Source organism: Bacillus rossius, chromosome 1 (genome assembly GCF_032445375.1).
Source record: "Bacillus rossius redtenbacheri isolate Brsri chromosome 1, Brsri_v3, whole genome shotgun sequence".
NCBI lineage: Eukaryota > Metazoa > Arthropoda > Insecta > Phasmatodea > Bacillidae > Bacillus > Bacillus rossius.
The window spans coordinates 121,095,014-121,121,759 of record NC_086330.1 but is presented as its reverse complement, the minus strand read 5'-3'; the positions used below and the strand labels follow the sequence as shown (position 1 = coordinate 121,121,759).

Here is a 26,746-nt window from a genome sequence, read left to right as displayed (position 1 = left end):
CTCTTTCTCACTTGTTAGCTCGTTACTTCGCCCGGCCGTTTTCGAATTGACGTCAACAAAGATAATGTGGGGGATACATTTTTATTAAATTACGTACTCTGCAGTGCAAGTTTCTGTGTTCTCGTGGTCCGCACAAAATGGGTCGGCGGTCCGGATGTGGACCGCGGTCCACCATTTGGCGACCCCTGCTATAGTATTTGTTAAACCAAGAAAATAATAAAATAATATATTTATTGTAATAGAACTTAGTTCTTCACAGCATGGCTCTAAACTTAAACTTTTTTAGCTATCTTTGAAGCCTATATTGCATGAGTATATTTGTAATTTATTTTTCAATTGATTTTAAATAAAATGTGCAAGTATTTATTGAATTTCTTTATAGATTTCAGTTGTGCATGGAAGCTTAGTTGGTTTCTAACTATACATGGGATACTTAACTGTGGAAACCAATTAACATACTTTTAACTTACGATGGTTTATAGATTTAAATTTTTAATATCAATTCACCAATTTTAAGGATATATGTGTACCAGAAAATATTTTTATAATTTTTTAAAACCAGTGAAACAACTGGCATTAAATAAAGAAGATAGTTTGTTGAGATACTTTTAAATTATGTTGGATCTTGCAGCTGATCTGTTTGAGTAATTATTTTGTTGCAGTATGTTCTACTTGACAAAATTGCAGAATTAATGTTTTCAATTATTTGGTTTTTTTGATATACAATAGACAACACTTTTTTTTCAAGTGTCATATAAATGAATGTCTGAGGTGAATATTTTGCTAAATGTTCCTTTTAAATACGCTTCAAAAATTTGAATAAGCTCTGACTAAATTAACATTTATGTTATATTGAAATAATTGGTTTATTATGAATCTGTATGTTTCATAGCAAGTAAATGTTTATCTTTCATTTAATTTTACAGTTTCATATCTTCCAGAAATATTTCTTTGTAGTTAATCCTTGTGTATTATATTATTTCATAGTCTTTTGCAGTCTTCTCCGTGCTGTCTTTTTTTTTTCTTTTTTTTTCTTTTCGTAATAGACAGTTTTTCATCTCTCTTGATTCATTTAGAGCCTGATTTTGGCTTTAGAAATAGAGCCAAAATCAAGGAAGAAGCCATGGCACTAGCTACCTGTGTGTTGCATGTATTATGATTCCGTATATTTGATAGTATATACTTACGGTGCAGTGTGCAGAACACAGACTTCTGAAGGATGGATCTTATTCACCTAGCAAGTTGCAACACCTATGTTTGAAATGTATCAGAATCATTTTACTGTAACCTAAATGTGCATTAAAGAATAGTGTGACATTTCTTGTTCATATTTCTAGAATCTGAATGAGGAGAAAGGGAAACCCAAAATCATTCCCAGCAATGCAAGTTTTGACACGGTGGCAACAGTGAAGCTATCCAACAGCCATCCAGCCATTGTGGACACACTAGGCAAGCCAGAAAACCACGTGGTAAGTATTACATATTTTCACAATTATTACATAATGTTACCTTGTTAGTTTTTGAAAATAATTTTATTACTAACCATTGAGAGCTCTTATTCATAACAACTTCATTTTTCACTTTCTTTTACAACATCAAACTACATATTTTGTAAATGCAAACCCTGTTGGTTATTATTTTTAATTGTTTAGTGATAAGTGATTATTTCTGCTATTTTCTCTTTAAATCCATAACTAAGTAATAAATAGAATGACTTAAAAAATTTTATATTTTGGTATGGATTTTTCTAAGTTCAAGTTGGAAAGAGTTTATATTAGTACAAATAGATGTTCTAATGGCTGGTATTTCAGAATACCATGATCGTACTTATATGTATTTGTTTTTCTTGTTGTGGGGGTGAAATAGTATCAGAGCAACAATTAAGGCGTGTGTGTCCAAAATTATCGCTGTTGGTTGAATGAATTAAAACTAAATAAACTAAAGAAATTATTGTTACTCTGGTCATAATAATGATTGTGGCAAATCTTTTTTGTAGCTGTACACTGGATGTGTGTGTTGTGAGCAGGTGGACGTAAAGGAAGAAACATACACTTCATCCGTGGATGATTTGAAGAAGATACACAACGATGCAATTTTAAAAAGGATACCTGTGGGAGCAGAGGCAACGACGGTGCTCGTCGGAGCCTTAGACTTCTTGGAGCAACCAACCATAGCTTTCGTTCGTCTGGCCGAGGGTGTTCCCATCCCTGCACTCACCGAGGTAAGTGATCCGTGATCCGCACATTCATCAACTTCCTGTTTGACCGTGGCTTCTGTCATGTTGGCCAATTAGTGCTGCTGTCATTCCCCCTTCTCCTCAAGTTGCTTTAAAGAGGCTGATTTTTTGATCGGTTTGAAACCGTTATCACCATTTATGTATATCCTGTATCCTGAAGTCAATACTAATTGTTTTAATTCCTGTAATAGCTTCTGTAATGAAATTATGATTATTTTTTTAGAGTTGATTAAATCACGTCTTTAGACATTTAACAATGTTGATATTTACAATCTTAACAAAAATTGTCTTTTGGCCAGTGTGGTCTATATGTAGCAACCTCTTGTAAGTCTGATAACCTTGCACTTGCTATGGTTTTGTTTTTATCTGTGTTAGTGAGGAGTCTGTTTTCCCAAGGGTTTTTAATATGTGAATATTTCATGCTCAAATGAAAAATGTTGTCTGTTACTCCTTGAAAGTATGTAAAAACCATTATGTATTAAATTTAGTAGCTATATTTTGAAGTTATATATATATATATATATATTTTTTTCAGGTTTCAATACCTGTCAGATTTATGTTCATTCTTTTGGGACCAAACACAGCGGACCTTGATTACCATGAAATTGGTCGCTCAATATCAACTCTCATGTCAAATGCGGTAAGTTTTTATATAATTTGCTTGCTCTTATCTTAAATTATGATGGCTTGAATTATTCTTAAGATTTGAGAGGCTGTTGTATATAAGTGCATGGAAGTCTTGTGAGCTGGGCCTCATAGTTATATGCACACAAGTTACTTAGAGTAGACAGTTATAATCAAATATGGGGCAGAGTAATATACAGCTGGTTTGGCACGGCCTGGTTACACATCAACTGATATAAACTCATTTACCATCATAATGACACATGTATGTAGCTATTAAAAAAAATCTGTTACACAATTTATTTTGGTCAGTGAGTTTCAATGAGTTCAGCTAACTAGGACTGTGCATATAGTGAATTTTGATGGTCGAATATTTTTGAATTGATTAGTAAAATCAAATGTGAATAATTTTGAAGTTGAATTTATGTCATATTTTATTTTGGCATATTATCATACAGAATACTTTTGTAAACAATTTTTTTCTTTAACATTCGCTGATAAGGTTTCCAGGTGGCAAGGCTTTTTTATATATATATACATTAACATCTGCTGTTCTTGAGACTTCATTTTGTAAAAAACTAGACACCGCAGTGTTAAGTTTTTTATTTAATGTTTTGTAATAAACTCTTGTATACCATGAAAATATAGGCCTAATAATTAGCTAAACAGTAAATAAATTATTAATAATGTTTAAATATAATAGCAAACCATTTTTCTCAGTTGTTTTTGATATCCAGTTATAACACACTGCGAACTCAATTGTAACAAAATTTTGATTGGTTTTACTTCATAAGAATTTAGAACTAAAATAAGTTAAAAATAAATAATATAATAACCTTGCAAATAATATTTTATTTCAAATACGTGTTCAAAAAATTTATCTGACATTAAATTCTCCACCACTTTACCCGGTATCCATTTATGGCAATAAACCAGAATGAAATTTATTTGAAAATTATAAATCCTTGTTTCTTATATTTTTAACATACAATAAAGGTTAGGCCTGTCACTACCTACCCAAAGATAATGGCTGACTACACAAATAATCCATGTACCGTGGTAATTTTTCATGATATTTTTGTTTTTGTGCACCAAAACTACAGAAAAAATCTCTGTTTAAGTTAGTAATTTTTATGTAGTTGCAAATTACACAACAATTTTCATCATAAAGATGACATGAAAGATTGAAGACTTTTTTTTATTGTTCCGTTTGGTTACTAAAATAACAAATGGTTAAACAAAAAGTTATTTTGCACATGAAATTAATTTTACCGTTATATCAAACAGCAGTAACAGATAAAACAAATACAAAAAGGATTGGGTTATTTATTTTATAATTTTACAAATGATGATGGCAAACATTCATAAAAAATATGGTCATATTGGTATTTCTGTTAACGTTGTTTAATTTGGAAATGGCGTCATATTCATTTTCCTCTGTTGAGCTACCAGAACGTGTTGATTTAATGAAGACTGTTAATTTTAATTTCTTGGAATAAACTTTTTAAACATATATTGCGATTAATGTTAATACGAATATATTGATATATTAAATGGTTAACATAAAAAGTTTGTGAAAAAAAGACTCATTTGGAACAACCATGAGAAACAAAACTGACGTGCATGTAAATATTTGCAGTTTTAATTTTTGATATTCAACTTCCGAATGCAAATAGTTTATTGTTATTCACAACTATTCGTGTTTCCCAATATTCACACACCTTTACCACTAACAGCAATATAGACATTCATTCATATACAATTTTTATTTGGTTTTAAGCTTAGTCACTAATTTTTTGGGTCACATTTTCTTAATATTACTCATTTTTGTTCTCCATGTTTTCTGCGTGTTAACATCTAGCCTTGAATCCATAGTTGCTTACCTTGTTGGTGTCTGGCTTGATTTCCGAATGCAGTATGCTAGTTGTTTCAAAACAAAACATGAATACTGTCTTACTCAAACTCATTATTATAATTTATACAAGATGATGACTACTTTTGTGAACCAATACAATATTAATGTCTAAAAATTTCAGCATTGGTGATTTTTAATTGTGGTACTAGGCAAAGACGAAAGGAAGATACTAGGTCTAATTTTTAGTCTAATTCACGTGGTGATACCAGACCTTTATATTGATAATTCCCCTTAAAAGAAAGCCATTTATTTAATCAATATGCGTTTGTAGTTTGTATTACCAATTTTGTTTCACATCCTTTTATTATTTCACATGCTGTAAATGCCAGGGTTGAAACACTATCTGAGTAGCATTCAATAATGTAAACTTTTGTTTTGACCCAGTGATTAATAATTATACATGGGAAACCACTTTCAGGTGAACAAATGTCATTGTGAACTGAGAAACTCATTTTAATGTGTAAACAATTCTAATTCAGAACACTGTTACTTAGAGACTGTAAAGCCTTTATCTAATAAAAACTATTCATTTATAATGGCTTTTTTTTAAGCCATTGTACAAGATAGTTTGTTTCCTATAATGTGTTACAAATCTCGGATTTTTTTTCTCTTTTTTCTCCTTGGTTTACTTTGAAAGAGTTGGGAATAGTAACCAATCACACATGCGCATTATGGTGAGCTTGATTTATACATTACCTTTGTACCCTATACGAATTTTAGCTTTAATTGCATTTATTGTATGCTGTTGTACTTGCTTTGGGATTAATTTGAATAGAAAATAGGACAAAATGTGTACTGCATCTAGAGTGGGCAAATTAAATGCATTTAAGCATATCAGCAAGATAGAATAATGCATGCAGAATTAAAGCGTGTCGAAATGAGTAATAGATACTGAAGCCCTGGCTCGGGTTGCACGGATCGGAGACTTGTGTCATGGAATGCTGGCCCTAGGCGTGTTTGTGGGAGATAAGAATATGTGGAGATGATAGTGTTGATGTTTGCATGCTACATGGTAATACTTGTGACTCAAGCACCGGGCATAGCAGTGTGAGAGGAACATCAAGCAACAGTCATTCAGCAACAGTGTGTCAAGGTTTCAATTAGTGTTTTTTTTCCAAAAGAAGATGTACATGCAAATATTTCATTTGTGTGGTGAATTTTCAGCAGAAGAAACTTGCGTGGTGACATATTTATTGTATATATGTCTAAAAAAATTAACATAATCTGAATAGTGCTGAATTAGCTGAATAAACTTGGTTGTTCACTTCAAAAAATGTTTCTTGAGAGTATTAGTAGAAAACAAATATTATTTGAGGTACCTACATACAATTTTTTAAATTTATGTTTTTAATTACTTCTGGGTCAGGAATAAAGTGTGCACCAATTAATTAGGAAATATAATTTAGTAGTAGAAGTAAAATTATAATTCAAGGGTTTAGTTTCAAACATTCTAGAAAGGTCTTGGATATAACTTGCAGATTTGTAATATTACTCTAGAGGTACATCAGCACTTAACTACACTAATTTTTCACTGCACTCAAAGGTAAAAAATTAATTTATATTTTGTACCTTGTGAAGGTAAAGTCCTTTGAAAATTTAATTTTGGGTATTTTTGTTTAGTATTTTCATAGCATAGCATACAGGGCTGAGGAACGGAAAGAGCTGTTGTCGGCTATTAATGAGTTCCTGGACGACAGCATAGTGCTGCCGCCGGGGGATTGGGAGCGGAAGGCATTGCTGCCCTTCACTGAGCTGAAGGCAAAGAGCGAAAAGATTCGCCGCAGGAGGAACAAAAGTATACAGATGTTGGAGGGACCTCATAAAGGTTAGTTGGAATTAAAACTGTTTTAAACTCTTTGTTGTGTAGTTTTTTTCCAAGCTATTCAACATACTTCATAGTTTCTTACACAATATAAAAAAATATATATTTTAGAGGAAAAAATTAATTTACTGAAGATTTACTGTTTCTCCTTGTCCCTAACATTACCTTTGATGACCGTATTACAATCATGATTAGGTTATGTCGGTTACTGTGTTGAACTAGGATATACAAGCCAGCTGCGATGTTTTTCCTGTCTGTTGCAGCCTTACTTATCGCCGGAGGGGATGGAGATGGGGGCAAGCCCCCAGGAGATGACCCTCTGCGCAGGACAAGACGCCCGTTTGGAGGGCTTATCAACGACATAAAGAGGAGGTTCCCATTCTACAAGTCTGATATTTTAGATGGCTTGAATTCTGAATGCTTCGCAGCAATTATCTTCATTTATTTTGCGTGTGTGTCGACTGCCATCACGTTTGGTGGAATAATGGGTAAGGACCATGAATTTCTGTATTTACCTAGAAGAGTACCTATTATTGCTTTGCTTCTGTTCGATCTAGACCTATTTAAAGTCTCACAAGTTCTGTTTGAGTTTGAGTTTGATAAAATTAATGGGCTGAAGATCCAGTTCTTTTGAGTGTACAAAACGCAGTTTCATACAGCACTATTGCATGGACAGTTTTATAATTTTGTGTTTCAAAATTAATGCTGTTTTTTTTCCCACCATTTAATAAAAAATGAAATGGTGTGATTAGAGCATTTAAAGAATTTTATAGCATAGACAAAATAATTGTAAAATCTTTTTTTTTTAGGAGATATATTGTTTTTATTTCTAATTATTCCCACATTTTCAGGGACTAAGGTAGGTACTAGCCTTGATAGGGCTTATGGGTATATTCTATTCAAGATAAGGAAACTTAGATAGGTGTTTGATCAAACTTTCAGACACTAGAGTTTATTACAACAAACATTCATATGACACTAGATAGACTAGCTGATTGTGTATCAAAATTTATGTTCATCAATTTTATAAGAATATTCAGCAACTGTCAAGTTTGCCAAAGCATTTGATAAAAAAAAGTCTCACTTTATCTCTTCACACTGGCTTATAGTCATAGCTTGTGCAGTCGCATGATTGTATAGCTCACATATGTTGACAAGTTTGCATGGTCGGTCTTGACTGACAGCAGCTATCCTGAGTAAATTTAATAGCTACTGTGAAATCCTTAGAGGGAAAGTAAATATGCATTGACTAAAATTATTACTGGTTGTTATATATGGTTATTTATCCTTTTTGTTATGTAGACATTTTTTTTATTGTGATTTTCAGGTGGGAATACGAACAACTCGATTGGAATATCTGAAACGCTGATCTCCACGTCGGTTGCTGGCATAATATTTGCTTTGCTTTCTGGCCAGCCTCTAATCATCATTGGAACAACCGGTCCATTGCTCATATTTGATGAGAGCTTGTTTAATGTAAGTAGTTGTGATACAAATTTGTTCTTGCGACATTTATCCATATATTTTCAGAATACCTAGTAACTTCTACTGATACTTGTGAGAAATATTAAAATTTGAGAGATTTGAAAAATGATGTTGCTAGTAAGCCAGGTATCACTAGCTTGTTTCATCTGACATCCTAATCAAAATCTACATCTTTATTAACCCTGAGGTAGAGTCGATAAGGATGGGTCTTGTTATGGCTCAGAGAAGCCGGCCGCCCTATTTGTGGAACTTGACTGTTGTTCTGGTGATAGCTTTGAGAATGAGCAAAGTTAAATTAATTGGCAGGGGGTGGGGAGTAGTGAAAAGATAAATCACTGACAGAAAGAATTTGGTAGAGTGTTGCAGAAATCCAATAGCTCACATCATTTGCCACTTTTTCCACTCAGAAAATAATCCAGGTTAAATCTGCAGTGACACAAGGAGATTTAAGGCTTTGTTTCATGTGCAAGGTTGTATTTTTTTTTTTCTGATTTAAGATTTGTTTTGAACAATCATTTTAAAAGTGAGATTAAGGAAGCAATTTTGTATGTATTACGTAGTTTTGGGAACTTATAATTTGAACTTCTAGTGAGTGACCGTTCGCAATTAGTCGAGCCTGACTTTTTACAAGTACCTGGTAACTTTAAGCATATATCTGGGGACAGTATTTGCTACAAAACACAAAATGCAATGGGTTTACATATAATATACATATATACTATATACCAATAGAAATTGTTTTAGATAAAAAAAATAAGGGCATAATATTTAGGGCTTTTCTGATACCAATTCCAGATAATCGCGATACCACTACAATACCCCTATACAACCATTGATACCACTACAATACCTCGTTAACACCATCTATACCTTATACTGCAATCAAAATTTTCAATTAATACTGGCCACGCTATATGAATAAATAATTGTAACTTTTTTAAAAAATATTTTTGTGAATGTTTTTTTCTTCTAAATCTAAATTCAAAGCCAGATTATTGAAAATAAATTGTGTATTATTTATTGATTAGTTAAAGTTTTCATTTCTATTTAATTTTAGCTAAACAGTGCCTAAGCTTTTAATTTTTTGTAATTTTCCTTTGAAGATATTTTTAAAATCAAACCAGATAAAAATATTATTAAATCTATGAAAAATAAACATAGAAAATATGTTGTTTAAAAATTCATAGTTCTTAGTTTATTTTTTCAATACCTCTGATACCTGTGCTGATACCTTGGTATAGGAACATCATTAATAAAAACGCAATAACAAAAAATCTAAAATATTGATTTAACAGAGACTTAAGTGCTTGTTGCTGGATGTACCGGTGAATCTGTGTTCACAGTTTTGTTTATCCAACGGCCTCAACTTCCTGGCAACGAGGACGTACATAGGACTGTGGTTAGGACTGATTGCATTGGTCGTCAGCAGCTTCGAAGGCAGTGTGCTTGTGAAACTGTTCACTCGTTTCACTGAAGAAATTTTTGCTGCTCTGATTGCACTTTTGTACATGGTTGACAGTTTCACTAAAGTATACATGGTAAGCTTGGTTTTGCATTGAAATTTTGTACTAGTTTTCTATATTTTAAGAGTAAACATACAGTGAAAGTTATTAATTCCGGAAAGTTTAGTGCTACGGCCAAGATGGATTATTAGGGACAAGATATTATGGTGAATTGCAATAAAAACAAAATAACTTTGAAAAGCAATTCAAAACACTGCATAACACTAAAACGTAAGTTAATACACCAAATACTAGCATTAAAATGCAAGTTATATCATGGAATTAATTAGCATTAAAGCAAAACTTAATTAAAAATAAAAAAACAGAAATTTTTTAATGTTTGGTATTCAAGGAATGTTATTATTTCCATACAAAAAATTGTACCAAAGTGCATGGATCAGAAAAATTATTTTATTTGGTTTATTGTGCATCTCTAATTTATTTTTATTGTTCTGAATGTTTGTGTTTTAGACCCATTTATTAAAAATTATTTTACCATGAAAATGCAGCACATAAATTTTACTTCAATTTTGGTAGAGTAAATATTCCAAAACAGATTTTATAAAAATAAAATAATAACACCAAAATCCTCTGTTTTAAAAACAAAATTCAACAAAAAAAAAAATAAAACCTTAAAATCTTGTCTTTACAGATTAGTGATTTTTCCAGATTATCAAACATAATTATAGTTGTAATGGGAATTCCAAATGTAAAAATGGGAATGTAACCCACTAGGAAACAGACTCTGAGCAAACTGTATACGGGAGTGCAACAATGCAACCTGGTGCCCAAAAGAATCTGAATTTGTAGCAGCTTTATTGGTGCCATTTTACAGAATGTGTTGAACCATAGAATACTAGATGAAAGACTTTTCCTGTATCTACCTTCACATCTTGTATCTGCAGGGAGCAAATCACTTCATGTTACCACCTGGCTAGGTCACCAAACATCTTGCGAAGCTCTGGATGTTAACACACCATTTAAAAACTGCTAAGATTCATTTAAAGTGTCTGATTATGAATAGCACTTAAGACCCATTGCACTTGTCTATACCAGTTTAGTTTTATGGTTTATATCTTTACTACGTATTTTTTGGATAGTGAAAAAGGTTAAACAGGTGTTTTCAGGATAATTTTTGGTAAAAAAAAATTATAAACGAGAGTGTTGTAAGTGGTATAGGGAAGATGAGAAAGCCCTTAGCTTAAGTAATGTTTCATAAAATAATATGGTCACCATTTAAAGTCCCAATACTGACGTGAACACTGCACTCGAGTTTGTTGCCTGGTGCGTAGAGGCTGTAAGGCTTGTGATGTCGTCCGTAGCGCCCCCGCACTTTTAGAGCTCGTGTGCCGGCCAGGCCTCAACTCATTATGCTCACTGTATACTTCTTGTATCACCAATCACACGTGTGCATTATGGTGAGGGGTTACTTGCTCAGTTGTATTTTTAGCTGTATCTAATTCTTCTGTTTGAAATTTTTACACCATCACGTTAACCTGTTGAAAGAATAATCTTCCTATTGTTTTGTGGCTTCCTCGGGGGCATGATAATTAGCACTATGCACTTGTATGGCAAGGGCCATGTTTAAATAAAAACAGGAATTTGGTTCATTTCAACTCGGCCAGTGACGTGAGTAGCGCAGCGTGCCAGGGAATCTGAGGTGAGAGGACAGGCCTGCACGCGACCCTCACATGCAAGTCCGTCGTGTCAGTGTCTGCACGAGGTTTTGTTTCAACAAACATTTATTTGTATTAGGTATTTTTTCAGACATAGTCTCACCCAGGAGAAAGGCTGATTTTATTGGATGTGCATACTCATTGCGTTCAGTTAGATGAAATTGCAGACCCATTGTTGTTACGAAAGTTGACATAGTCGTTTAGTAATAAATGGTAGCTCCTAAACAGGTGTGAGCTTGAAAACACCTTTGACAAAGTCAAATATCATGTGTTTCATTTGAAATATGCATAGTCTAAAACTTCTCACTTCTTAACTCCCATAAAATACAACCTGCAAGAGGATAGAATTTATAAGTTGGTGAGCTATATTTTTAGTTTGTTTTAGGTTCAGTTTTTTAGTCTTAAAAGTGTTAAATAATTTTGACTAAATTATCTTCATTAGCAAAAAAACACATTAAAAGATTATTGTAGCAGTTTTAAACCTTCCTTATAAATGCTACAAACTCAATGTTGCTGAAGTGGATGTTTTGTATAGTTAAAATGTGAGTGGGAATTTTTCCAAAAATATATTTACAGTTGTAAGATTTTCTGTCAAATTCTAAACATATATTTTTCCATATATTTTTTCATTTTTTTCTTTTTTCCATTATCAACATAGATTACATAGTTTAAGATAGGTTGATGTACGTTATACAGTCATTTATTTTCTGCAGATTGGTAGTTGTTGTTCAAACAACAATTATTTGTTCCTATCATTGTTAGAGGGTGCCATGAGTCCCACCCAAACTATCAAATGTTAAGAGTATGTTTTATTTGGTTCTGTTCGTATAGAAACATCGATAAAAATTTTTTTTTGTATTTCTGTAAAAGTATAACTTTTTTGCAGATAAATGTTCGGATAATTGTCCCAAAAATACTTTTCCAGAAAACTAACGTCTGTAGGTATAATTGTGCGAGTAATGAATGACTGCTGACAGGTTTTCAAGAAGTTTCCCCTCGTGGACGACTACTGTACGAACGGGTTCGTGCCCAACGCCTCCAACGTGTCGTATCCCGAGGACGCGGCCCCCATGTGGGCGGACTCGGGCAGCGGTCTCGCGGCCCTTGCGCTGACACTCGTACCCAACGACACTGCGGAGGAAGTGTAAGTGGATCAGCGGCTTGCAGTGACTTGTTTACTGACTTGTGTGTAACTGCATCTTGTGCTTGATGTCGAGTTTAATTCTGTTCTCTTCGTTCTCACTAGTGGCGCAGCAATTTTGAGGGTTGCAGAAGTCAGATTTCAGTTGAGCAGCTTGTGTACCTGTCAGTGTGTTAAACTGGTACGCTTAAGTAAGGACTGTGGTGTGTTGGACTAGCACAGTGCTGAGTAAATAGTATGTATGGTTTTAATACTTAAGTTATAAGTTAAGAACTAGTATGTACAAGTAACCAAGTGTGCATGACGACTCCTTAGGCAGTACTTTTGATATTTTTCTGGTAGTCTTGTGAAATGAGCCAATTGCTTTTATTCCATTTCTTTCACATAGCATATGTACAAATATGAATGTTTCTTTCATAATTTACATTTAACTTAAATTCACAAATACAATTCCAGGATTGACATCTTTTTTTTTTATGTACAGAAATTATTTTTAGTATACATAAACAATTTAGCTAATGGTTCTTGACGGTTGTGGAAAAAACAACTGAATGGCTTTTATCTGGCTACAGTTTCACTGTGTTCCATGTTTTTTTGTATTTAACTCATTTCTTGATGCTGAAAAAAATATAAACTTTGGCTTGTTTGCTTTTTGCAAGAATTGTGTTTCTGTTTTGTCACTTCACTGAGCAACTAACAAAATTGTTAATTTTGAATAATTTAGGATTTTTATTACCCATGCTGTATGCCAGGAGCCACCAGTCTTGTTGCAGGTCTCGCGTAGACATTAATATGTAATTTTTTGTACTGAAAATAGAGGAATTATATTTTGTCATTTCACAAGTGCATTTATATAAATATATACGAACTAGTATTACAATTCGTATACCACCTGCTTTATTCAGATGGTAATCATGTTATTGAGGCATGTTACGAACAAGTATGTTTTGAATAGAGAATGCTGGGGCACTGAATGTGCCACATGAGTTAGGTTCTTGGCTGCAAAGAAGAGTTAAGAGATTATAGAATAGGTATTTAATTGGCGACAAACATAATTTAACCTAAATAATTGGTCTACAACTACTATGTGAATGTTAGTTCACTATTGTTGATGCACAATTTAGTTTGAAAAAAAAAAGAAAGATAAATCTTATTTTTTGTGTGTAAGAAAAACACAGCAGTTCACATGTCAGCATAGGTTGGTGGCAACTGGTGTGCACAATATTTTGGAAGTTACACATTTTTTTCAGCAGTACGTTAAGAGATTATTATCCTTACAAAGGTTTTTTTTTCCCGAAGAATTAGTGTTCTTGTTCTTAGGTCTGTGTGAATTATCACAATTTCAAATCAATTTCATTAAATTGAATGTACTAGCACTTCAAAATAATCAATACTCAACTCTGTTCAAATTGTAGTGAAGTTGCATATCACTGTGCAACTATCAACAATAAGACTAAGAGTCTCTCTCTCTCTTTTTTTTCTCTCTTTCTCTCTTTCTCTCTCTTTCTCTCTCTTTCTCTCTCTTTTTCTCTCTTTTTCTCTCTCTCTTTCTCTCTCTCTTTCTCTCTCTTTCTCTCTCTCTCTTTCTCTCTCTCTCTCTATCTTTCTCTCTCTCTCTCTATCTTTCTCTCTCTCTATCTCTTTCTCTCTCTCTCTCTCTCTCTTTCTCTCTCTTTCTCTTTTAAAAGGTAGAATGTTTCGACACCATAGTTTATATTTTTCATTTATTATGTATTTTATTTTTGACCCTTGACACCTAAGTTCAGATTTGAGATTCAGATTTGAGAAAATAGGGATCTGACTCATCACTTTATTTATTTATTTATTTATTTAAATATGTGTGTGTGTGTGTATGTATGTATATATATATATATATATATATATATATATATATATATATATATATATATATATATATATAATATAGACACACACACAGCCCAAATATATATTAATAGTCAGTCATAACTAGTGATACTTTATTTTAACATGTGCACAGTGAACAGCAGAAAAGTTTAAAACAAGCTAACATAATCAAGCAGTTTGCTACTACTGCAAAAATAATCACCAAAATTTTGAAACAAATTTTTTTTTTGTGTAGTATTTATAGCTACTAATGTTAAATAGCCTACATATTGTAGTTGCTCAAAACCAGGTGCAGGTGTTTACTAAAACATGACTTTTGAATTATCATAAAAATTTATATATTTCTTAATTTTACATTAGCTGTTTTGAGTGCAATATTTGAATTTCAAAGTACTATTTTAATATATTTGTTCAAATTCTACTGGGACTAAAAACTTATATTTGCACAGGTCTAGTTTTTTATAGCTCTTTCAAGTTGTGAATACAGTATGTTTGTAAGAGTGCCACCTAGTGAGGGCATGCCTGAACATTTGTATTTTAGTATTTTATTTTTTTAGGGTATCTTAATATCTCCTATCATATTAATGTAATGTTTAAAAGACATGAGAAGTGAAAAATTGGCAAACTCTGCTATTAAAAAGTTTCAGAAAATAAGTGGAATTTATGATTTTCTTTGACGTTTTTGCACCTGTAATGTGCACCTGTTAAGATAACAGCTCCCATATCTGTAAATTATCTATGCCATTCACAGACCTGCCAACTCTCACGATTTTGGTGTGAGGCTCACGATTTTAAGGTCCATCTCACGCCCTCACGCCAAAATAGTTTCTCCTCACGATTTTTTGGGGCCCCAAGATTTTGTTTGTAAAAGTTACAAAACAAGTTTTACGAAAGCTTACAGTAATGAGTTTCCATCAATACTCGAGTCACGTAAAGGAAGCAATTTTGCATTTTGTAGCATGTGCCGTGCTGATTTTTCTATCTCGCATAGTGGAAGAGGAAACATTGTGAAACATGTCGCTAGAAAAAAACACAACTAACACGTGAAGTGTATTGCTTCCAATAAAAAAATTAATTTTGCTGTGAACAGTGATAATAGTGTTACACGAGCAGAATGTTATTTTACATCTTTTTTAGTTGCGGCCCTGCATGATCACTACACGACAGCGCTAAATTATGTTCAACTAAATTAAATCTTCAACCTATAATTTGTTGAAATAAATTTTGAAGCAGATACCATGTAACATATGTACAGGTATGTCACTTAAATTTAAAGATTATCATTTGTTGTTTTTTATTTCTAACTTGTATTTATGGGCCTGAAAATTTTTATCGAGGACCTCATGATTTTTTAAATTTGAATGTTGGCAGGTCTGCATTCAAGTTTTTTTGTCTTCCAGGTTGTATGTAAACTTTTCTTGAATCATTGTACTTCAGGCTTCAAACCTATGTTGTCTGGTGGCATCCTTACTTCCATATTGTAAAATAATTATTTTAGTGTGACTTTATTAGGGGCATATGCAAGGGGGAAGGGGGAGGTATCCTAAAAAAAATTATCATTCCCACCAACAAAAGGAAATAATTTGAAAGCGTACAGTCCCTTCCCGTCCCAAAATGAAATTCTGTGTATGCTCCTGAAATGTGTAAATTATTATGTATGAGAAGTAGACTAAAATTCTTATAAGGGATGCATTCAGAGTATAAAAATCCTTGGGAGCAAAAGAAGTCTCTCTGAGAAGGGGTCTCAAGATAGTTACCTTAAAATGGGCATGATATTTGTTGTAAATATTTTCATGCATTAAATAAATAAATTTTTATGAGTCCAGCACCTGGATACGTCGCTGTATGAATTTTAATGTGTAGAAGAGTTAAATTAAATGTGTTATAGCCCCAATATTTACAACATTTTTTCACTTGAAATATTGTGAAATCTCATTTCATTACCAAGTACATAATAACTAACTTTAAAGGAGTTCACTCTCTTTCTCTCTCTCTCTCTCCCAAAACTATTTCACATTTAGTAACAGTTCAGATAAAGTACTTTCTTTACTAATTAACAAAATTGTTATTTTTCAGGTACGTTGAAATGTAGAGCTGGGCCGATCACCTATTTTGCCGATCATGCCGATGCCGATCATCTGCTGCCGATCTTGCCGATCTTCTGAGCCGATTAGAGCCTTTCAAGTACCTCTGATTACACGTTGCTTTTGACGGATCACTATAAACGGTGAAATATTCCCAGACAAAACTACTTTTCATTGACATGATTACTTATAAATCACCACACACACGTACACACAATTAACTGCGTTAAAATGTAATAAGGTCAAACCAAATCTTCAACCTAATCACAACTCCGTCATTCTGTAATCCGTGTGTGCCGGTAGACGTCAGCGATGATAATTTTTAGAGCTGTAGCAAACCGTATGTATTCGTTACTGAGTAACGGGTGCGGCATCTAGTAACGAGTAACGAAACGTTACACACGAATGCATTTCGTTACTCGCATCTTTCGTATGTTTCACGCATGCGCGCGCGTATTCGTTACAAAGAACGATGTTTGTTTATTAATAAAAGTATAATTTGGAAATTCGTCGTCCAAGTTTTTTACTGTTTATTAAAGGTATTGTGTGTGTAAACAAAGTTTTAGATTCGAACAGAAACAACGTAAGAAAGTATTTTTTACAAATTATAAATATGTATGTTTTTGTTTTTTATAATCGCGTATTTTCACGTTTTATGTTCTTATCTTAAAATATATATTATAATAAAGCCGCTCTAATGAGAGTTAATTGTTTCTTGGTTAACAAAAGCTGTTAATTATCAAATATTTTTAATTGTTTATATTCGATTTATTTTTATTTACGCGACGTCATACTGTACGCGTACGAAATACGACTCGATTCGATGCTGTTACATAACATAGCATGTGCCATGTCATGCGGTATCAGAAGTAACGAGTAACGATACGAAAGTAACGAGTACTAATTGTTATAGTAACGAATACATACGGGTACACATTTTTTCGTTACTTTTACACCTCTAATAATTTTATTCCCCCCAGTGCCGCCAACAAACTTTCAATAATTCCCGATTGTAAGTTAATTTGTGAATACGAAATACAGTAGAACCTCGCTAATTCGTAATGGTCGGGACCAAGATAATCACGGATTACCGAATTTCACGGACTAGCGATTATAAGCCCGGAAGGTCTTTTCAAGCTTCTTAGACACCAGCGTGCAGCTGGGTTAAGGCCAAGGTCATGTGATGTAACATCTCCCGAGGCTTACTGCGCCTTGGCAGCAGATGGATAAAAATAGTAAACTCCCCATTATTCATGTTAATTGGGACCCGCCGATGCCCGGATAATTGAAATTCTGTAAAAAAAAAATAATACTAATAATAAACCCGGATAATCCGTTCACGGTAAGGGTCGTCTTCGAATTAGTGTCTCGGCTAAAAAAAACATGGCACTGCCTAGCCATTAGTTCACGGTCATTTACAACAGCCGAAGAGAGAAAGATAAGATCGTGCTGACCTTGCACACATAAATATTGGGTAGCCCCCCCCCCTTCATTCGACCAGCCGAATGCCAGCCAGACACGTCACTCGCCAGGCGCCTGCTGTGCGTTGGCGGGCGGAAAGTAACTCAGCAGCACGTGAAACAACATTCAAACAAACGGGAGACGGGAAGCAGAAGTCAGGACATCCCCTCAAGTTTAAAGAGTGAAAAATGTGACAGCTGAAAGGGGGGCGACACAAAGGATCGGTACAAACAGCGTAGCAGAGTTTGACGGCCCACGCGATGGCTTGCAGTGTTTGCCGGCCACCGGCCCGCGTGACGTAAATTTTAAGCTCTGACAATTTTAGATTCTCTTTTTTTTTCTGCACTTTTAAATCGTCCCGGATTATCCGATTCCCGAATTAGCGCGTCACGGATTAACAAGGTTCTACTGTACCACTAAATGGGGAACAAAACTCTTCATCAACCAGGTTTTTATACAAAAGAAAAATAAGCTCTATTTCCCGCTAAACAGGGTAAGAATATTAATTTCGCTAAACAAAACTGTCAATAGGCCATATTTAGCGAGAAAAAACTAAATAGATGAATTCCCGAAGAGGTAGACTAACCACAAGACTACTAGCGCTATTAATCTGTACGATTTCCGTCGCGCGACGCGCGTCACTCTAATCTCTGGCGTCACATAACCAACCTAAACAACAGTCGCCATTCACCATTGCGGTAATATTAACCGTAAATGGTAAACAAATACATAGTTTTCGGTTCGTAAATGATAAATAACTTTGCAAATAGTATAATGGAAAATTATTTTACCGAAAGTACCGTAAATATACGTGGAAATTGATACTTAGGCATGTAACTGTTCAATGTTTATAAAACATACGCTATTTGTTTACTTAATTGGTATATTTTTTTTCGTGTGCGGTTAGTTTTAAATTATTAAATCCTATTATTTTTCGATGAATAATTGAATTTTCTTCCCGAAAAGTACCGTAAACAAACATGGAAATTCGTTAGATATAGGTAATTATTCAATGTTATAAGTTTGCAGTAGGATACCAATGATCGGCTCAAATAATCGGCTACGTTTTGCCGATCATTATGATCGGCAAAATTAACAAAATCGGCCGATTATTACGATCGGGGATCGGCATCGGCCCAGCTCTATTGAAATGAGATTCCACAGTTTATAATTTGAAAATCTGCATGCTGTAGTTCTAATTTTAATGCTGTATATTTTTGTCATGATTCTAGTTTCTCAAGTTCCACAGACAACAGTGTGATAGATGACGGTTTAAACATGCAAGTGAATGTTGAAACCATCTATGTGCAGCCAAACACTGCTTTGTTCTGCCTTATATTATCTCTCGGAACATTTTTCATAGCGTACTACCTGCGCCACTTCCGAAACAGCAAATTTCTGGGCAGAAATGTAAGTTCAAGACAATTTGTGTTATTGATTAAGATAAATAATACAATATATATGTTTAGTTGGGTAAAAATAATAATTACTAGTTTTTATAGTGTGGTTGTTAAGAATGTAAATCTAGTAAAGTAAAACCTTCTTCAGAAAATCTCACTTAAGAAAATTTCCAGCATAATAAGTTTAAAAAATTAAGCACTTCCTATCAATACTTACAGATTTAACCCTTTTACTATTTCCCTGCTAGTAGGTTTAAATTTCCAAGCACATTCCTGGAGAAACTTCTTAACAGAGATTTACCGTACAACCACTATAATGATGATTAATTCATGAATATTTTTATGAATATTTTTGTATGATGTGTCTGGAATGTAAGTACAGTTTTGGGAAAACTCTCATAAAAAAAAAGGAAATTTATTTTTACACGAATGAGCATTTCTTAAACTATTTTTCTACATAGTTACCCCCATTGTTCAGACATTTGTCATTGCTGAAAACAACTTGTCTGTACCCTCTTCAAAGAAAGATGCCACCAGTGAAGACAGCCACTGCTGAACACGGTTTTTTGCATCATCATCGCTGTCAAAGCGCCTCCCCCCTAAAGCACACTTCAAGTTCAAGAACAAGTGGTAGTCCGCAGGTGCGATGGCGGGGCTGTATGGCAGCTGATCAAAATGCTCCCACCCAAATTGTTGAATAAGGATTTGAGTAACATCAGTAGAATGGGGACGTGCATTGTCATGAATCAACATAATGTCCTGAGAGCATTCCTCGCCTTTTGTTTTTAATTGCACACCACAATTTTCGCAATGTTTCACAGTATCGTACTGCAGTAATGGTTTCACGTCTGGGAAGCAACTCAACAAGCAGAATGCCCCGTCTGTCTGAGAACACAGTGCACATGATTTTGTGTGCTGACAGTGTTGTTTTAAATTTGTGTTTGGTGAAGGAACTGTGAGTGCCTCCACTACATTGACTGTTGTCATGATTCTGGAGTAACATTACAAACCCAAGTTTCATCACCGGTCACAATTTTGTTTAGGAATGCATTGCCCTTTTCACTGTATAAGGTAAGAAATTTCAAAGTACTGCCAAATTGCTTCGTTTTATGGACATCCGTAAGCTTTTGCAGAATCCAACGGGAACACAATTTGCGATAATTTAAGCGAATTGTGACAATCTCATGCAAAACAAGTTTTTGAAATTTGTGGAAACTCATCACAAAGTATTCTTATTGTGAATCGTCTTGTTTTCACGAATTTTCTCATTCACTTTTGCAACCAAACCATCATTGACAACAGAAGACCACCCACTCCGTGTTTTGTCATGAACATTGGTGCGTCCATCATTGAAATGTCGAATCCACTTCCTAACCATTCCTTCAGTTATTATGTTTTCACCATAAATCTCTACTAGTTGACAATGAATTTCAGCTGCGTTCAAGAACCGTATTACAGAACGCACTTCACAATCGGCTGGATCGGCAGTCATCTGAAACATTTTGAACACTCACTAACACACATAAACACAACAAAATCCAGCTGTAATGGCGTCAGTGGACAGGCAATGAACCAGAGACACGTGTGCGCATAATGATGCGGTGGCGGTAGAACGAAATGGTACTTACTTTCCAGAAATTCCTTGTAGTATCATTTCTAAGAGCAGTCATTTTTCACGAAAATATCACTCATTAGGCTGCAATAAGAAATGCCCAGACAGCATTTTTTTACTTTTAATTGGTGACCGTCTGCAAGAGAAATCATTATCCTATTTGACAGGACCATTCAGGATGTGTTTGCTTCCTCACAGATGGCTGTGATTCATGTGGTGATATTTATCACATACCTGAAAGAAACAAAACCAGGATGAAAACCAGAAACTTCAGTGTTTTAACTCACAACTGGTCTCAAGAATGTTTTTTTCTGTTTTGTTTTTTTCCCCACAAAAATATGTACCCCCTCATTAAAACCCACTTTTTTATTTAAAATTGAAGTAAAAATTTATAAATATACTTTGAGCCAGCATTTTTCACAAATCCTTGTCCACTGTTCCTGTGGACTTCCAATTTCCATTTCCTGTACCATAAATAGAGTTAGTTATCAAAAGTCAAAATACAAAATTTTTATTCAGTTTTGTACATGTTCATAAAGTCATTATGTTCTGTATATATATATTTTTAACCACACTTACTAAACATGCCACATGTTGATACTTATTGGCCAAACCATTGAGTGTTTTGGATTGTAAGGCTTGGTTCATAACACAAATTATGGCCACTAAAACAAGTTAAGAGTGCAGATCACATAGCACTCTACCCTTAAATTCTTTTTACGCTTGGATTGACTACGAGAGAGCAGAAATATTTGTGACTAGCTGTTAATACCGTGCTTCACACAGGTAAATAAATATCTTTATAAGAGCAAGTTTTCTTTTAAGAATCATTGTAAAAATATATGATATTCTAAATTAATGTTGCATTTCAATTAATTATAATTTTTATATCTGGCCTTCATGTTCAAATTTATTTAACTAATACCGTATCAATATAACATAAAGATAATCGTGTTGACCTGAAAATTTTGTTCACTTGTGATATATGCATGATACATAAGGCTGTATAAGATACCAAATTTCTAACGCACATGTGAACCACATGTTATCATTGCATTATTACTGTGTTATATCTGTAACTGTGTTATCAATATAAGTCAAGATTGAAGTCAGTTAGATGGTTTTTCTCCGGTTTTAGTTAGAAATATTGCTATATCTCTCGGAACCATGAATGGTTTAAAATAAAACGTAGCCTTTGTCCATGTGGAACAAAACCGATTTTTATTTAAAACAGTGAAGGAATTTTTGAAATTGGTCAAGTAGTTTTAGTTAACTTCCTACAAGCAAACCTACAAACTCTTCATTATAATATTAGTATACACATTTGAAGTATCGTAACAAGCGATTCATTTTCAGATGCAGCTTTTATTTTACAATAGAATGGCTAAAAATTAATATTACAGTGTATAAATTTTATTGGGACTGTGCACTTTATTCCTAGCAGCATTGTCTTCACTCCCCTTCATTAGTGAACTAGCTTTGATATCAGTGTGCATAAAGCTAACCTACCATTCGTCCCTCATTCCCTTGCTCGAATAGGGGAGGGATCAAATTGGTTATCCACTAAACACCACCTTTCAGTTCTGTTCAGACCTTCGCTCTGGTCGCCATCAAAGCTCGAAATAAGGTGGCCACTCAGAGACTGGGCTGGCTGCGACAACTGTGCTAGGCGGGGAAGGTAGTTGGGTGGGCCACAAAGGAAAGAAGGGAAAGAGGGGTGGTAGGGGAGGAGAATGGAAGGCGAGTTACAGAACACCCGGTGCCTCGTGCAGCACAACATAAAAATTTAGCAATGCGCACTAGTTATTAAAAATTATCAGTTAAAGTAAGTATTTTAAACTTGCAAAAATTTAAGTGTCATAATTTTTAGAACTGCAGGCAGCTGTTACTCATTCAGCTATGCAATAACATTTATGTTTCATTTTAAATTTTGTTTTAAATTTGACAGGAAAACTTACAGTGATATACCAGATTATGGTTACTACACATTTTCTAGTAGAAGTTGATTAAGAATGTAGAAATGTAAATGTTTTGTGGTGCCTGTGGACAGGCGAGGCGAGCGCTTGGTGACTTCGGCGTGCCCATCGCCATTGTGGTGATGGTGCTCATGGACTTCCTCTTCCCAACCGTGTACACCGAGAAGCTGAAAGTCCCGCAGGGCCTTCAGCCCTCCTCTCCGTCCGAGAGAGGCTGGATCATCTCTCCAGTCGTGTCGGAGGCGTGGATACCATTCGCCACCGTGTTTCCCGCCATGCTCGTGTACATCCTGCTCTTCATGGAGACGCATATCTGCGAGTGAGTGCTTGCTTAGTGGTCCTAGCTCTGATATGTGGTATATAAGTCAGCATTGGCACTATTCTTTTTAGCAACATGGTTGAAGAATTTGCTTTGTATTTTTGCCAAGGATTTTAAAAATATACAAATTAGTTACCACAGCTATTCATCAAATAAGTAAAGAAGTTAAAACATATTTCCCTAGTTTACTGAGATATATATTATTTGAATTGGTACTTTTGATACTTTGGTTCCTCAATACCTGTCTATACTATTTTGAATTGACAGTATCTGAATCTAAACCTCTTAAAATTAGGTTATTCTCGAAAAATCAACATGGTTTCTTGCCTATCCCAGCTAGCAATAAAAAAGTCCTGAGCTTTTAGTTAGCTAATTTTGAGTCTAAACAGCTGTTCAAAAGTGTGCAGAACTTTAAGCACTACTAGTATTATGTTCAGAGTAATTTTTTATGTTATCGTTAGTTATAGATTTTAATATTTTATTAAAAAAAAGTGCAGGACATATTTTAATTTATTAAATTATGAAAGCATATCTAACAAAGAAGGTTTTTAGTTTTTACTAAAAGTATCAAAGGTATCAACTTGAAAATAGTTCAAGTATTGAATTGATATTATGGTATTGTCCCCACACTACACATTCTGGTAACTTATCTTTTACAAGTTTTCTAGTTGGTTGGATGATCAAGTGTTGCGTACATGTGTCACAACCTGGCGTAACTCTCCTCAGGCTGATTGTGAGCAAGAAGGAGCGAAAGCTGAAGAAAGGCACCGGCTTCCACCTGGACATCGTGATAGTGAGCCTGCTGAACATCGGCTGTGGCTTCACGGGCGCACCGTGGATGTGCGCGGCAACCGTCAGATCCATCGCGCACGTGTCTGCCATCACCGTGATGTCCCGCACACATGCGCCCGGAGAGAGACCTCACATCATCGAGGTCAAAGGTCTGGCTGCTTTCCTTGCACACTTTAACTCTCTCAATTGAGGCGCACCCAGTGTTGAATTCAGGGTAGGGCAGATGTTGGGATGGTTCCGTTTGGTTCAGTGGGGAGTCCGAAATGTTGAAATGCGTTTCTAACATCTTGACAAATTATTATTACAACAAATCTTTTGTATAATTTTATGATTTAATAGCTAGTCAGGTGGGGACTGGAGTAAATTATTTTTGTTATTTTTCAGCTTTTATTTTTTTCTAGTTGGGGATGGGGTTTATGTAGGAGGAAAAGGGAGGGGGGAGAATGTGGGGCAATCACCTCCATCACCTCTCCCATAGGACCGTCACTGCTCTTACAAACAGCATGAATAATTTTTAGTAATCCTATAATTTGTTAGATTTATTATTATTATCATTATCCTTATTATTGTTATTTTATTATTATTATTGTTATTATTATTATTATTATTATTATTATGACACCTTTACTTGTGCATTAGGACATCTGTGATTTATAAGAGATGCCCCAGAGGATTCCAAGTCAATGTCTAGAGTCTTTGAATGACTGATTCACACGTGAGGCAGCTACATTAAAACTGGAATAAACCCTTGATTTTACTCTTTCATTTTGTGTAAAAAAAAAAAAAAAAAAAAAAAAAAGTTTGCTACAATAACATTTAAGGGTTTCCACTGTGTGGAGTCCAACAGGAATGGCTGCCCACGGACAGTAACTAATTTTCTAGAATTTTCATCATTTCACGTTCAAATGAAAATATGTGTTTATTCGATCATAATTTATCTTTCACCACTTGTTGATACTGATTGCCCAAGCCAATGTGTCACTTGTGTGTAAGCACAAATATGTTTGCCTCAAAAAATTATCACCTACTTGCTTAGACCTCATGCTACCTCTTTGTTCAATGGTACTAGAGCTGGGCCGATCACCTATTTTGCCGATCATGCCGATGCCGATCATCTGCTGCCGATCTTGCCGATCTTCTGAGCCGATTAGAGCCTTTCAAGTACCTCTGATTACACGTTGCTTTTGACGGATCACTATAAACGGTGAAATATTCCCAGACAAAACTACTTTTCATTGACATGATTACTTATAAATCACCACACACACGTACACACAATTAACTGCGTTAAAATGTAATAAGGTCAAACCAAATCTTCAACCTAATCACAACTCCGTCATTCTGTAATCCGTGTGTGCCGGTAGACGTCAGCGATGATAATTTTTAGAGCTGTAGCAAACCGTATGTATTCGTTACTGAGTAACGGGTGCGGCATCTAGTAACGAGTAACGAAACGTTACACACGAATGCATTTCGTTACTCGCATCTTTCGTATGTTTCACGCATGCGCGCGCGTATTCGTTACAAAGAACGATGTTTGTTTATTAATAAAAGTATAATTTGGAAATTCGTCGTCCAAGTTTTTTACTGTTTATTAAAGGTATTGTGTGTGTAAACAAAGTTTTAGATTCGAACAGAAACAACGTAAGAAAGTATTTTTTACAAATTATAAATATGTATGTTTTTGTTTTTTATAATCGCGTATTTTCACGTTTTATGTTCTTATCTTAAAATATATATTATAATAAAGCCGACATATGAGAGTTAATTGTTTCTTGGTTAACAAAAGCTGTTAATTATCAAATATTTTTAATTGTTTATATTCGATTTATTTTTATTTACGCGACGTCATACTGTACGCGTACGAAATACGACTCGATTCGATGCTGTTACATAACATAGCATGTGCCATGTCATTACACCTCTAATAATTTTATTCCCCCCAGTGCCGCCAACAAACTTTCAATAATTCCCGATTGTAAGTTAATTTGTGAATACGAAATACAGTAGAACCTCGCTAATTCGTAATGGTCGGGACCAAGATAATCACGGATTACCGAATTTCACGGACTAGCGATTATAAGCCCGGAAGGTCTTTTCAAGCTTCTTAGACACCAGCGTGCAGCTGGGTTAAGGCCAAGGTCATGTGATGTAACATCTCCCGAGGCTTACTGCGCCTTGGCAGCAGATGGATAAAAATAGTAAACTCCCCATTATTCATGTTAATTGGGACCCGCCGATGCCCGGATAATTGAAATTCTGTAAAAAAAAAATAATACTAATAATAAACCCGGATAATCCGTTCACGGTAAGGGTCGTCTTCGAATTAGTGTCTCGGCTTAAAAAAACATGGCACTGCCTAGCCATTAGTTCACGGTCATTTACAACAGCCGAAGAGAGAAAGATAAGATCGTGCTGACCTTGCACACATAAATATTGGGTAGCCCCCCCCCCCCCCCCCCCCCCCCCCTTCATTCGACCAGCCGAATGCCAGCCAGACACGTCACTCGCCAGGCGCCTGCTGTGCGTTGGCGGGCGGAAAGTAACTCAGCAGCACGTGAAACAACATTCAAACAAACGGGAGACGGGAAGCAGAAGTCAGGACATCCCCTCAAGTTTAAAGAGTGAAAAATGTGACAGCTGAAAGGGGGGCGACACAAAGGATCGGTACAAACAGCGTAGCAGAGTTTGACGGCCCACGCGATGGCTTGCAGTGTTTGCCGGCCACCGGCCCGCGTGACGTAAATTTTAAGCTCTGACAATTTTAGATTCTCTTTTTTTTTCTGCACTTTTAAATCGTCCCGGATTATCCGATTCCCGAATTAGCGCGTCACG

General features: G+C 34.8%; 1 protein-coding gene across 6 annotated transcripts in view; it reads left to right on the top strand.

Annotated features, from left to right (window-relative positions):
- LOC134543716 (band 3 anion transport protein) overlaps nucleotides 1-26,746 on the top strand; it is a 337,233-nt gene that overhangs the window by 284,670 nt on the left and 25,817 nt on the right. For all 6 annotated transcript variants that reach the window (XM_063388400.1, XM_063388397.1, XM_063388398.1 and 3 more), the window contains 11 exons: nucleotides 1,338-1,469; nucleotides 2,027-2,221; nucleotides 2,772-2,876; nucleotides 6,396-6,600; nucleotides 6,861-7,085; nucleotides 7,925-8,073; nucleotides 9,426-9,620; nucleotides 12,238-12,404; nucleotides 19,045-19,222; nucleotides 22,875-23,119; nucleotides 23,846-24,060. In XM_063388400.1, coding sequence (XP_063244470.1) covers nucleotides 1,338-1,469; nucleotides 2,027-2,221; nucleotides 2,772-2,876; nucleotides 6,396-6,600; nucleotides 6,861-7,085; nucleotides 7,925-8,073; nucleotides 9,426-9,620; nucleotides 12,238-12,404; nucleotides 19,045-19,222; nucleotides 22,875-23,119; nucleotides 23,846-24,060 — 2,011 coding nt within the window. The remainder of the gene's footprint in view (nucleotides 1-1,337; nucleotides 1,470-2,026; nucleotides 2,222-2,771; nucleotides 2,877-6,395; nucleotides 6,601-6,860; nucleotides 7,086-7,924; nucleotides 8,074-9,425; nucleotides 9,621-12,237; nucleotides 12,405-19,044; nucleotides 19,223-22,874; nucleotides 23,120-23,845; nucleotides 24,061-26,746) is intronic.